Genomic DNA, 14,466 nt, shown 5'->3' with positions numbered 1-14,466 from the left:
CCTAAAGAGCGTTTTCCCCGATTCCCATTGGCTTTAATTTAGCTCTGGTTCCTTGATGCCATACTTGGTCAAATGCTGTCTTGATGTCAACTCTCACCTCACCTCTGAAATTTCATGCGTTGGATCAAGTCTGTAATGATATCTGGAGCCAAGTGGCCCTGGCTGAACCCAAAGTGAGCATTGGTAAGCAGGTTATTGCTGATTAAGTGCCCCTCGGTAATACTGCTGGCAACACCTTCCATCACCTTGCTAATGATTGAGAGTAGGCTGAAGGGCCAGTTATTAGCCAGGTTGGATTTGTCCTGCTTTTTGTAGAAAGGACATAACTGGGCAATTTTTCACATTGTTGAGTAGATGCCAGTGTTGTAGATGTACTGGAACAGCTTGGCTAGGGAAGTGGCTAGTTTTGCAGCACGAGTCCAGTAATACAGCCGCAATGTTGTCAGAACCCAGTCTTTGCTGTATCCAGTGCCTTCAGCCATTTTTTGTCATCACGTGGAGTGAACTGAATTGGCTGAAGACTGGAATCTATGATGCTAGGGACCTCAAAAGGAGGCAAGATGGATCATCCACTCAACACTTCCGGCTGAAGATGGCTACAAATGCTTCAGCCTTGTCTTTTGCACTGATATGCTGGGCTTCTCCATCATTGAGGATGGGGACGTTTGTGGAGCCTCCTCCGCCAGTTAGTTGCTTAATTATCCACCACCATTCACAATTGGATGTGGCAGGACTGCAGAGGTATGATCTGATCCATTGGTTGCGAGATCGCTTAGCTGTCTACAGCCGGAGTGCATTCTGTGCCCTTGTTACCCTCAGTGCTTCTTTCAAGTGCCATTCAACATGGAGGAGCACTGATTCATCAGTTGAGAGAGGGCAGGAGTGGTAATCAGGAGGAGGTTTCCTCTCCCATGTTTGACCTGATAGCTTGAGAATTCATGGGGCCTGGAGTCAACATTGACGACAACCAGGGCTGCTCCCTCCCATAAACTACTGTGCCATCACCTCTGGTGGGTCTGTCTTCCGGTGGGACAGGACATACTCAGGCATTAAACTGGAGTTCTGATGAAGGGTCACTGACCTGAAACGTTGACTCTGCTTCGCTCTCCACGGATGCTGCCAGACTTGCTGAGTATTTCCAGCATTTCTTGTTTTTATTTCAGATTTCCAGCATCGGCAGTATTTTGCTTTTATGATAATGAAGGAGTCTGGGACATTGGCTGTAGTGCATGTTTCGGTGAGTTTGACTCCATCAGGCTCTTGCTTGACTAGTCCGTGGGACAGCTGTCCCAATTTTTGCACAAGTCTCCCGAGGCTAGTGAGGAGGACTTTGCAGGGCCAACTGGGCAGGGTGTGCCTTTGCCGTTTCCAATACATAGGTTGATGCTGGGTGGTCCATCTGGTTTTATTCTTATTTGACTTTTCTGTCGTGGTTTGATACAACGGAGTGGTTTGACAGATCAATTCAGAAGGCAGTTAACCAGAATCCTACCCATTTCATCTCCTTAATTCTAGTTGCAACTTTCTTCCAAACAACTCTACTACCCTTATCCCTGGAGCCTGGATTCTGCCAGGTTATCCATGCTCCAATGTTACTGGAGCTTTTTCAAAATTTGTTCAGGGGATGTAGGCGTCGCCAGCTTTGCCATCATTTACTGCAGAATCCGTATGCAATCTGCATATACTGCCTATGACAATTAGTAGAGACTTTTGGGACATTGAGTAATAACTGCATTGAAGCTTCTTGGGACATTTTACTGTGTTAAAAGCACTACAGAAATACAAGTTGTTATTGTTTGGAACTGAGCCTCTAGCTGAAGTAAATAAACAACTTTTTCTACAACATAAAACCTAGCGAATGCACAAACTCATTATTTCAACTACAATTATGTGGCTTTCCAGGCATAGTCCCCATCCTAACTTCTGGCTCAGTACTCACCCTGGCCCCATGCAGAAATGCCTCAGATCCTGAACTTTGTTCCTCCTAAACTGCAACAGTTCAAACAATTCTAATGCAAATAAAGCTGTATCCGAATGCATGCGTGTAAATATAGCAGTAATATATAAAAACACAAGCGTCAGTCTGACTCAGTAGTAGCACTCTCATCTCGAGTCAGAAGGTCATAGGTTCAAATCCACTCCAGAACTTAAGTAAATCCAGGTTGACACCAGTGCAACACTAAGGCTGTGCCATATGTCAGAGGTACAGTCTTTAGAATATTATACTGAGATCCCAGCTGCCTGTTACTTATCTCTCAATCAACACCATCTAAACAGCTTACCTCGTCTTGAAGTTCAATGCCATTTGGGATGTCCCAAGGATGTGAAAATTGCTATGTAAATGCAAGTTTGTTCTTTCTTAAACAGAGAACAAGCTTCAACCTAATTGTGACAAACATAGACAGCACACAAGACATTTACACTCATACCTGCATCTCCATAACTTTCTTCACCCTCCCAACACGAATTCAGACTGCCAGGTTTCACACACAAATGTGACAAGACGACATAATCCATTCCTCCCCCAGAGTGAGGCACACAATCACTTCTGCAGAGACTTGGAGCCAATGTCTGACAAACAGGTTTTTATAGCAGACGAGAGAAAAACACATGGAATATACAGAAAGACAGAGACACAGATATAAAGGGAGATAATGACATTGAGTGTAAAATGCAGCAAGAAAAACTACAAAAGTCATATAGAACAAATAAACTTGCACAGAGATGACAAATACTCACAGAGAGAGAGTGCGTGAGAACTTCTGAAACAAAGCCAGGAGATAATGATAGACGGAGACAGAAAACAAAACAGAAAAAAATGCAAGACTGGAAAACAAGCATGGGTAATACAGTAACAATGGGGAAGGGGAAAACAAGTAGAGACAATTACATTGAGAATCTATTTTCTTCATCAACAACTCAATTGGAAGATGCACCATACTTTGCATTTCACCATACAACGCACAAATTAACAAAAAGCAGAGTATATTCCCGGGCTTACTGTTGGGCAATGCAACAATGATCTTCTAATAGGAATTTGAAAATTGTTAGATGCATTTTATTCAACACTAATTTTCAGAATTTCATTTAGGCTATTCTGTTGAATACTGAGAATGCTCATCAAGAGGCCTTTGGTTTGTTGGGATCCTCTTCAAAATGGAAGATTCTCTATTAGCAGAATTGGCATTCTGCTGATTGAAAGACTGGAAGTCTTCAACAATTAATCAACGCTAAAATGTGCTTCCACTTTGTTTTCATGCTATAGAAACTCTTCTTCTTCTTTGGCCTCCTTGTCTCGAGAGACAATGGGTAAGTGCCTGGAGGTGGTGAGTGGTTTGTGAAGCAGCGCCTGGAATGGCTATAAAGGCCAATTCTAGACTGACAGACTCTTCCACAGGTGCTGCAGATAAAATTGGTTGACAGGGCTGTCACGCAGTTGGCTCTTTCCTTGCATTTCTGACTTTTTTCCTGCCAACTGCTAAGTCTCTTTGACTCGCCACACTTTAGCCCTGTCTTTATGGTTGCCCGCCAGCTCTGGCGATCGCTGGGAACTGACTCCCACGACTTGTGAACAATGTCACAGGACTTCATGTCGCGTTTGCAGACGCCTTTAAAGCAGAGACAAGGATGGCCAGTGGGTCTGATACCAGTGACGAGCTCGCTGTACAATGTGTCCTTGGAGATCCTGCCATCTTCCATGCGACTCACATGGCCAAGCCATCTCAGGCGCCGCTGGCTTAATAGGGTGTATATGCTGGGGATGTTGGCTGCCTCGAGGACTTCAGTGTTGGAGATACGGTCCTGCCACCTGATGCCAAGGATTCTCCGGAGGCAGCGAAGATGGAATGAATTGAGACAACGCTCTTGGCTGACGTACGTTGTCCAGGCCTCGCTGCCATAGAGCAAGGCACTGAGGACACAGGCCTGATACACTTGGACTTTTGATTTCCGTGTCAGTGTGCCATTTTCCCACACTCTCCTGGCCAGTCTGGACATAGCAGTGGAAGCCTTTCCCATGCGCTTGTTGATTTCTGCATCTAGAGACAGGTTACTGGTGATAGTTGAGCCTGTGTAGGTGAACTCTAGAACCACTTCCAGAGTGTGGTCGTCGATATTGATGGATGGTGCATTTCTGACGTCCTGTCCCACGATGTTCGTTTTCTTGAGGCTGATGGTTAGGCCAACTTCATTGCAGGCAGCCGCAAACCTGTCGATGAGTCTCTGCAGGCACTCTTCAGTGTGAGATGTTAATGCAGCATTGTCAGCAAAGAGGAGCTCCCAGATGAGGACTTTCCGTAATTTGGTCTTCGCTCTTAGACGGGCAAGGTTGAACAACCTGCCACCTGATCTTGTGTGGAAGAAAATTCCTTCTTCTGAAGACTTGAACGCATGAGAGCAGCAGTGAGAAGATGATCCCAAACAGTGTAGGTGCGAGAACACAGCCCTGTTTCACGCCACTCAGGATAGGAAAGGGGTCTGATGAGGTGCCGCTATGCCGAATTGTGCCTTTCATATTGTCATGGAATGAGGTGATGATACTTAGTAGCTTTGGTGGGCACCCAATCCTTTCTAGTAGTCTGATGAAACCACTTCTGCTGACAAGGTCAAAGGCTTTGGTGAGGTCAATTAAAGCAACGTAGAGGGGCATCTGTTGTTCACGGCATTTCTCCTGTAGCTGTCGAAGGGAGAACAGCATGTCAATGGTGGATCTCTCTGCTCGAAAGCCACACTGTGCCTCAGGGTAGACACGCTCAGCCAGCTTCTGGAGCCTCTTTAAAGCGACTCGAGCGAAGACTATCCCCACTATGCTGAGCATGGAGATTCCACGGTAGTTGTTGCAGTCACCGTGGTCACCCTTGTTCTTACAGAGGGTGATGATATTGGCATCGCGCACGTCCTGTGGTACTGCTCCCTCGTCCCAGCACAGGTAAAGCAGTTCGTAGAGTGCTGAAAGTATAGCAGGCTTAGCACTCTTGATGATTTCAGGGATAATGCTGCCCTTCCCAGGGGCTTTTCCGCTAGCTAGAGAATCAATGGCATCACTGAGTTCCGATTTTGTCGGCTGTACGTCGAGCTCATCCCTGACTGGCAGAGACTGGGCTGCATTGAGGGCGGTCTCAGTGACAACATTTTCCCTGGAGTACAGTTCTAGGTAGTGTTCTCCCCAGCAGTCCATTTGCTTGCGTTGGTCAGTGATTGGGTCCCCTGATTTAGATTTGAGGGGGGCAATCTTCATGATGGTTGGCCCAAAAGCCCTCTTAATGCCATCATCCATTCCTCTGATATTTCCGGTGTCAGAGGCCAGCTGAATATGACTACATAGGTATTGCCAGTAGGCATTTGCGCAGCACCTGGCTGTTCTTTGTGCAGTGCTTCTGGCTGCTTTAAGTGCTATGGATGTTAACTCACTGGGGCTTTCTTGTAGTTCAGCAGTGCAATGCGCTTAGTAGCAATGACAGGTTCCAGCTCTTCAATATGAGATTGAAACCAGTCTGCATCCCGCTTCACACGTTTGCCATAGGTGGTCATTGCTGAGTCACAGATGGCGTCTCTGATGTGGGCCCACTTGGTCTCAGCATCCCCTGTGGGAGTGCTTTGAAGGGCTTTTTCGAGTGAATTTAGAAACTTACGTAACAGCTGTGGATGAGAAATTCTGCCAGTGTTGATGCGCGGGCGGCCCTTGCGCTTGGAGTGATGCAGCTTCTTTGGTTTGAGGCTAACTTTGCTGCACACCAGGGAGTGGTCGGTGTCGCAGTCCGCACTGTGGAAGCTGCGTGTGATTTGAACGCTGTTAAGAGAGGCTCGCCTTGTGACGATGAGGTCCAGCTGGTGCCAGCGGTGTGATCTTGGGTGCCTCCAAGAAACCTGGTGATAGGGTTTAGTGTGAAAGAATGAGTTGGTGATGCAGAGGTTATGATAGGTACATAACTCAAGCAGTCTCTGACCATTCTCATTCATCCTACCAATGCGCCCAAGGCAGGAGGGCCATGAGTCATGGTCGGCCCAACCCTGGCATTAAAGTCCCCCAGCAGGAACAGGTGTTCGGTATTGGGGATGCTACTAATGATATTATGGAGTTCCTCGTAGAACTGGTCTTTAGCTTCATTTGAGGAGCAGAATGTTGGAGCACAGATGCTGAGTAGGTGTACTAGACCAGAGGCGGTGAACAGACGGATGGACAGAATGCGTTCCGAACCATTTGAGGGTGGCTCTATCATGCTGAGCAAAGAGTTTCTGATGGCAAAGCCCACTCCATGCTGTCTTGGTTCTTCAGGATCCCTACCCTGCCAGAAGAAGGTGTAGTCTTGCTCTCTTAGAGATCCGCTCGCAGGGAGGCGTGTTTCCTGAAGTGCTGCAATGTCTACATTGAGTCTACTGAGCTCGTTGTTAATGATGGCGGTCTTACGAGAATCGTTGATTTGTGTAAGGTCTTCCAACAGGCCAGGACACACAGTTCTGAGATTCCAGCTTGCAAAACGAAGGGCTGGTACCTTCTTTCCTTTTTTGGTCGTGCTGTTTGGTGCGGTGTTGCAGTCCACTTGTCGGGCAATGACCCTGAGCTCCAAGCACCCATTGAAGTAGGTGGACTGTGACGGGACAGAACCTCACTGACCGGGGCCTGCCCGGTTTGAGGTGGGTGGTAGCTGTCCAGTGAGATGCGATGACCTCTCCCACCGACAAAGGCAACCCGTGGCACCCAATCTCTACGCCAGTTGAGCTGGACTTATAACCCGTAACTGCTGCCTTCCGTGTTGATTTGGTCGCTGTGAGGCGACTATGGAGTGACCTCTCCATGGCGCATGCCTGGGCAGATATATGGAGTTTGTGAGTTGCCCAAGCGTCAAAACCCCCCTCTCGGCCTTCCTGGTGGGGTCCAAAGGAGTGCAGAGCACGACTAATATAGTATAGAAACTAATAATAAAAAAACATTTTGCAGAATGTACTAACCTTGGTTCCATATAAATACTGTGGCTGCGCATTTGGTTGCTTATCTCTTTGAAACTCTTGGGAGAAGGGCAGTATAGTACGCACAAACCTGGGTAAGAATAATAATGAAAGACATGATATTTTGTTGAAAGCAAGACATTTTCTTGCATCAGAAGTATTACAGTGTGGCACATGGTGCAAATATATTTAAGATAAAAGAAAAACATAAAATGATGTTCTTCTATAGTTAAAACACTGCATAAAAAGCAAAATATTGCAGATACTGGAAACCTGAAATAAAAACGTGAAATGCTGGAAATACTCAGCAGGTCTGACATCATCGGTGGAGAGAGTAGAGTTAACATTTCAAGTCAGTTCTGATAAAAGGTCAGTGATCTGAAACATTAACACTGCTTCTCTCGCTGCTGATGTTGCCAGATCTGCTGAGTATTTCCAGCACTTAGAACATAGAACAGTACAGCACAGTACAGGCCCTTCGGCCCACGATGTTGTGCCAAACCTTTAACCTACTCTAGGATCAAACTACCTATCTACCCTTGATTCTACTATCATCCATGTACCTATCCAAGAGTCGCTTAAATGTCCCTAATGTATCTGCTTCTACTACCACCGCTGGCAGTGCATTCCACGCACCCACCACTCTCTGTGTAAAGAACCTACCTCTGACATCTCCCCGAAACCTTCTTCCAATTACCTAAAAATTATGCCCCCTGGTGATAGCCCTTTCCACCCTGGGAAAAAGTCTCTGGCTATCCACTCTATCTATGCCTCTCATCATCTTGTACCCCTCTATCACGTCACCTCTCATCCTTCTTTGCTCCAATGAGAAAAGCCCTAGCTCCCACAACCTTTCTTCGTAAGACATGCCCTCCAGTCCAGGCAGCATCCTGGTAAATCTCCTCTGCACCCTCTCTAAAGCTTCCGCATCCTTCCTATAATGAGGCGACCAGAACTGAACACAATATTCCAAGCGTGGTCGAACCAGAGCTTTATAGAGCTGCAGCATAACCTCGCGGCTCTTAAACTCAAACCCCCTGTTAATGAAAGCCAACACACCATACGCTTTTTTTTAACAACCCTATCAACTTGGGTGGCAACTTTGAGCGATCTATGGACATGGACCCCAAGATCCCTCTGTTCCTCCACACTACCAAGAATCCTGTCTTTAAGCCTGTATTCTGCAATCAAATTCGACCTTCCAAAATGAATCACTTCACACTTTTCCAGGTTGAACTCCATCTGCCACTTCTCAGCCGAGCTCTGCATCCTGTCAATGTCCCGTTGCAACCTACAACAGCCTTCCACACTAACCACAACTCCAGCAAACTTCGTGTCATCGGCAAACTTGCTAACCCAGCCTTCCACTTCCTCATCCAAGTCATTTATAAAAATCACAAAGAGCAGAGGTCCTAGAACAGATCCCTGCAGAACACCACTGGTCACCGAGCTCCAGGCTGAATACTTTCCATCTACTACCACCCTCTGACTTCTATGGGCCAGCCAATTCTGTATCCAGACAGCCAACTTTCCCTGAATCCCATGCCTCCTTACTTTCTGAATGAGCCTACCATGGGGAACCTTATCAAACGCCTTGCTAAAATCCATATACACCACATCCACTGCTCTTCCTTCATCAATGTGTTTTGCCACATCTTCAAAGAATTCAATAAGGCTTGTGAGGCATGATCTGCCCCTCACAAAGCCATGCTGACTGTCTCTAATCAAACTATGCTTTTCCAAATAATCATAAATCCTGTCTCTCAGAATCCTCTCCAATAATTTGCCCACTACCGACGTAAGACTGACTGGTCTATAATTCCCAGGGTTATCCCTATTCCCTTTCTTGAACAAGGGAATAACATTTGCCACCCTCCAATCACCTGGTACTACTCCAGTGGACAGTGAGGACACAAAGATCATCGCCAAAGGCGCAGCAATCTCTTCCCTTGCTTCCCGTAATATCCTTGGGGATATCCCGTCTGGCCCTGGGGACTTATCTGTCCTCATGTCTTTCAAAATTTCTAGCACATCCTCCCTCTTATCAACCTGTTCGAGCATTTCAGCCTGTTTCACGCTGTCCTCACAAACGACCAAACGACTTCTTGCTTTTTATTTTAAAACTCTACATAGTTAAGCAGACCAGGAAGATCTGAAGTCGAGTTAGCTGATGTCTGTTGCAGTATTGATAACTGACCCCAGTGCTACTGGGCGAGATGCAGGTGGACGAATAGGAAAAATCAGTCTCTTTGCCATCCACTGACCACTGTTACAAGCGATGAGGTGTTAAAACACCCCCAGATCAGATACAGGATCACCTTGCATTTATATACATCTTTTACCTCAAGCTGTCGCCAAGTCCTTGACAACCAGTAAGAATACTTCTGAAATGTAGCCACTCTTGCAACGTAGGGAAATGCAGCAGCTTTTTCCCCCCCAAAACAATGCCCCACACCAACAATGAGATTTAAAAAATTTTTAATGATACTGGTTGGGGGATGAATATTGACCAGAACACTGGGAGAATTCTATTGCTTGTCTTTAAATAGTGTTATGTAATTTTTTGCATGTGGGATCCCAGTTTAACATCTCATACAGAAGACAGCTCCTCTGACAGTTTTAGTGAATTACTGAAGGAGTGCGTACTATCGGCCTAGATTATGTGCTCAAGTTTCTGGAACGAGACTTGAACCCACGGTCTTCTGACTCGAAAGTAACAGTGCTACCCAAGCCAAAGCAATTTGCTGAAATGCAGGCTCTAGCTTCACACATCAAGGATGGCCATTTGGCTGAAATATGTTAAGGCAGATGACATCCATGCAGCCATATCCCAAACAACTACAGGAGGCAGAGAAATGGCCAAAAAAAATTAAGTGGTCATATCATCAATTTGCTGTTTGTGGGACCTTGTGTGAAGTGCTCTAGGACATCATGAGGATGTGAGAAAAAATTATAAATGCAGGTTACTTTTTTTGTCACATTGTAGTTTGAGAAGTAATTACAATACCAGCAGGAAAGAAACCCTAAAACTTTTCTTTTTAATATACAATATCAAAATACTTCATCAAAGTCAAGCAGACCACTTTAATTATTAAAAGATTATTCACTGGAATGCTTTTCAAAAATAGGTTAGGCAGCAGGCATGCTAATGGAATACTGGCATCCAACTAGAAACATCACTGTGCACATCTAAAAATACAGCCAGCATAAAAATAAACGGAAGTTAATTTGTGCAAAGTTAAGAAAACTAGCTTTTAAAAACAAAACTGATTACAGATAGGTAATAATATATGCATCAGGACAATGATTTGTTAGTTAACAGAACTATTCAATTTGAAGCAAAACAGACAATCTAAATTAACCAATTGTTTCATGTACACTTGGAACATCTGACTAATTAATCAAAATGAATATGATGCTCACCTATAACACATTTATTCCCTTTTCTACTGCATGAGTAGCATTAAAAGCACACAGGCCCCCAACACTGGTAGTCTTCCAGGTTCCATTCATGTGTGAATCGTGAAAGATAGCATTTAGGAAAAGGAATAAAAGATTTGGGTACAACTGTTAAACAAACTAATGCAGTAATGGGGTGAGTTTTAGACTTTCTGACTAAACTGGTAAGGTCACAATTGAGACAATATTCAGAGTTTTAGGTACGTTAACTTCAACAGAATTTGACAACATCCTGGCTGCAGTACTGAAGACTTGTGCTCCAGAACTAGCTGTGTCCATAGCCAAGCTGTTTTAGTACAGCTACAACATAGGCAGCTACCCAACGTGTAAAATTGCGTAGGTATGTGCTGTCCACAAAAAGCAGGACAAATCCAATCCAAGTCAATTATGGGCCCCATCAGTCTACTCTCAATCATCAGCAAAGTGATGAAAGGTGTTGTCAAGAGTGCTATTCACCGATGCTCGGTTTGAGTTCCACCAGGCCCTTGGCTCCAGGCCTCCATTCGTAACTCCTCAGATATTGAAGCAGACGGTGCCCACATGCAGAAAGACCTGAACAGCATTCAGGGTTGGGCTTATGAATGGCAACTAACATTCATTCCAAGTGCCAGGCAATGACCATCTCCAACAAGAGAGAATCTAACCATCTCTCCTTGACATTCAATGGCATTACCATCGCTGAATTTCCCACAAATCATCACCCTGGGGGTTACCATTGACCAAACAACTGATCAGCACCCCATTCACCACCTTAAACATTCACTCCCTCCACCACTGGCACACAGTGGCAGCAGTGTGTACCATCTACAAGTTGCATTGCAGCAACTGGCCAAGTCTCCTTCAGCAACATTTTCCAAAGCTGCAACCTCTACCACCTAGAAGGACAAGGGCAGCAGACACATGGGAAAACTACCACCTGCAAGTTTCCCTCCAAGTCACATACCATCCTGACTTGGAACTATAATCACTGTTCCCTTGCTATCGCTGGGTCAAAATCCTGGAGCTCCGTCCCCAACAGTGTGAGTTTGTCATTACCACATGGACTGCAGCTGTTCATGGCAGCAGCTCATCACCACCTTCTCAAGGGAAATTAGGGATGGATAATAAATGCTGGTCTTGCCAGAATGTTCACATCCCAAGAAGGAACAAATAAAGTTATCTCCTTGGGAAAAAAAACTGAAGGAATATTTGGTTGGGAATGGAATTAAGGGTTCATATTACAAGTTCATTTACAAGCTCTCCTGAATGCATAAAAAAATACACCTAGTCAAAGAACAAAGAAAATTACAGCACAGGAACAGGCCCTTCGGCCCTCCAAGCCTGCGCCGATCCAGATCCTCTATCTAAACATGTCGCCTATTTTCTAAGGGTCTGTATCTCTTTGCTTCCTGCCCATTCATGTATCTGTCTAGATACGTCTTAAAAGACGCTATCGTGCCCGTGTCTACCACCTCCGCTGGCAAAGCATTCCAGGCACCCACCACCCTCTGCGTAAAGAACTTTCCATGCATATCCCCCCTAAACTTTTCCCCTTTCACTTTGAACTCGTGACCCCTAGTAATTGAATCCCCCACTCTGGGAAAAAGCTTCTTGCTATCCACCCTGTCTATACCTCTCATGATTTTGTACACCTCAATCAGGTCCCCCCTCAACCTCCGTCTTTCTAACGAAAATAATCCTAATCTACTCAACCTTTCTTCATAGCTAGCGCCCTCCATACCAGGCAACATCCTGGTGAACCTCCTCTGCACCCTCTCCAAAGCATCTACATCCTTTTGGTAATGTGGCGACCAGAACTGCACGCAGTATTCCAAATGTGGCCAAACCAAAGTCTTATACAACTGTAACATGACCTGCCAACCCTTGTACTCAATACCCGTCTGATGAAGGAAAGCATACTGTATGCCTTCTTGACCACTCTATTGACCTGCGTTGCCACCTTCAGGGAACAATGGACCTGAACACCCAAATCTCTCTGTACATCAATTTTCCCCAGGAATTTTCCTCACTTATCTATATACCCAGAACATCCTGTACCTTTCCACATTTAATTCATCTTCTGCAGTGAGTCAGGATTCAGTTATGCCTGCAACATCACACTTACTTGTTGCTTCACAAGTCTCCAACTCACACAACTTATTGCAAACTCCTCTAGTGGAAAGTAGGCACTTATTAGTGCTCCTTTTGTTGATGGAGCAGTTTGAGCCACAGTGCTAAAGAAAGCGACTGGTCAACAGTATATAACACAAGATACAACAATAGTGATAAATTCTAGGAAGCTTCCCACTTAAATTCTTGAATTCTCTATTCTATCTCTTTACATGAATTTGTAGCTTGACTGGCACTGAGTGTTTAAAACTGAAACCATAGCTTCTTCCTTTAAGATTTCCCTCGTCTTAACTTCAAAATTTGATGGCAAAGCAAAATGTTCATCTGCCTGGCACCGAGTCTCAAGTCAAATCTCGCTTTGCTAGGTTTGTTTAGTCAAAGCTGTTTAATTTTGTCCCCAGTCTGTCATTGCAGAACCTCATTTGAAGTGGAATACATTTGATTAAAAGTAAAGAACCGTTTTCCACCTTCCATTGTTCAAGCTCAGACATCAAAATGGCAGGCTCAAGTTTCACACACTTTGCTATACCTTTGTGCGCGTCACATCTAATAAAATTATTGCTCATGGAAAACTCAACAGGCATCATGGTCTAAAGTTACTAAAAGAACTGTCGATATTTCAGAACTTTAAGTGCTAAATTTGTCCTGTTAATCAGATTCATTCTTACTTCTATAAAATAGTCATATAATAAATTTGAATTATTTGAACCATATGGACCTGCCAACATTGTGCTTTTCTGACAATTTATTAGGAGGAGCATACAACGGCATCCCATTTCAGTGCATAACTCAACAGTGTAATTATTCATAATTCCTGCATAAGGTCAAAATGCAGCCCAGGGGAAGTGCAGGCTCGTCTTTGGAGGCTGACTTTGATGGAGGCGTAAGTGAAGAGTTTTCAGAATTAGTCTGAACTTCAACTGTAATATTACAACAACTTATATTTATATAGCACCTTTAACCTAATAAAACATCCCAAAGCACTTCACAGGAGCATTATGAAACAAAATATAAGGAGCTATTAGGTCAAATGACCAATAGCTTGATCAAAGAGGTAGGCTTTACAGAGTCGCTTAAAAGGAGGAAACCAAGGTAGGGAGGCGTATGGAGAGAATCCCAGAGCTTAGACCCTAGGAAACGGAGGGCACTGCTAACAATGGCAGAGTGACTAAAATCAGGGATGTTCAAGAGGCCAGAATTAGAAGAGGGTCGATTATCTTGGAGCTTTGTGGGGCTGGAGGATATTACAGACATTAGGAGGGACGAGGCCATGGAAGAATTTGAAAAAAAGGATGAGAATTTGAAAATTGAGGCATGTTTGATCAGGAGCCAAGGTCAGCGAGCACAGGGATGATAGGTGAACGGGACTTGGTGCAAGTTAAGACATGAGAGGCAGAGTTTTGGATGACCTAATGTTTACAGAGGGTAGAATAGGGGAGACCAGCTAGAAGCGCATTAGAATAGTTTTTTTAAAAAAAGAGGTACCAAATGTATGATTAAAGTTTTCGGCAGCAGACGAGCTGAGACAAAAGCGATGCTGGACAATGTTAGAGGTGGAAATAGGTTGTCTTTATGATGCTTGGAAACCTAACCGTTTGATACAACTGACTGGCTTTCTTGGCCATTTCAGAGGACAGCTAAGAGTCAACCATATTGCTGTGGGTCTGGAGTCATATTTAGGCCAGATCAGGTAAGGGCAGCAGATTTACCCCCCCAAAAGACATTAGTGAACCAGATGGATTTTTAATGACAATCCGGTAGTTTCTTGATAATTATTAGAGATTACCATTTTATTCCAGATTTATTAATTCATTGAATTTAAATTCGCCCAGCTGCCATGGTGGGATTTGAACTTGTGTCTCCAGATCATTAGCCCTGCCTCTGGATTAATTGTCCATTAGTACTATGCTACTGTCCCCTCCCCAACGGTATTGTGGTATACCTACTGCACAT

At 44.6% G+C, this 14,466-nt stretch overlaps 1 protein-coding gene across 4 annotated transcripts in view; it reads right to left on the bottom strand.

The window, feature by feature from the left end:
* Positions 1-14,466, bottom strand: part of cyfip1 (cytoplasmic FMR1 interacting protein 1) — a 247,007-nt gene that overhangs the window by 90,331 nt on the left and 142,210 nt on the right. For all 4 annotated transcript variants that reach the window (XM_068033255.1, XM_068033252.1, XM_068033256.1 and 1 more), the window contains one exon: positions 6,949-7,036. In XM_068033255.1, coding sequence (XP_067889356.1) covers positions 6,949-7,036 — 88 coding nt within the window. The remainder of the gene's footprint in view (positions 1-6,948; positions 7,037-14,466) is intronic.

The sequence above is a fragment of the Heterodontus francisci genome, chromosome 6 (assembly GCF_036365525.1).
Source record: "Heterodontus francisci isolate sHetFra1 chromosome 6, sHetFra1.hap1, whole genome shotgun sequence".
Lineage (NCBI taxonomy): Eukaryota > Metazoa > Chordata > Chondrichthyes > Heterodontiformes > Heterodontidae > Heterodontus > Heterodontus francisci.
Note: the sequence above shows the minus strand (reverse complement) of the source record. Positions and strands in the feature narration are given on the sequence as shown.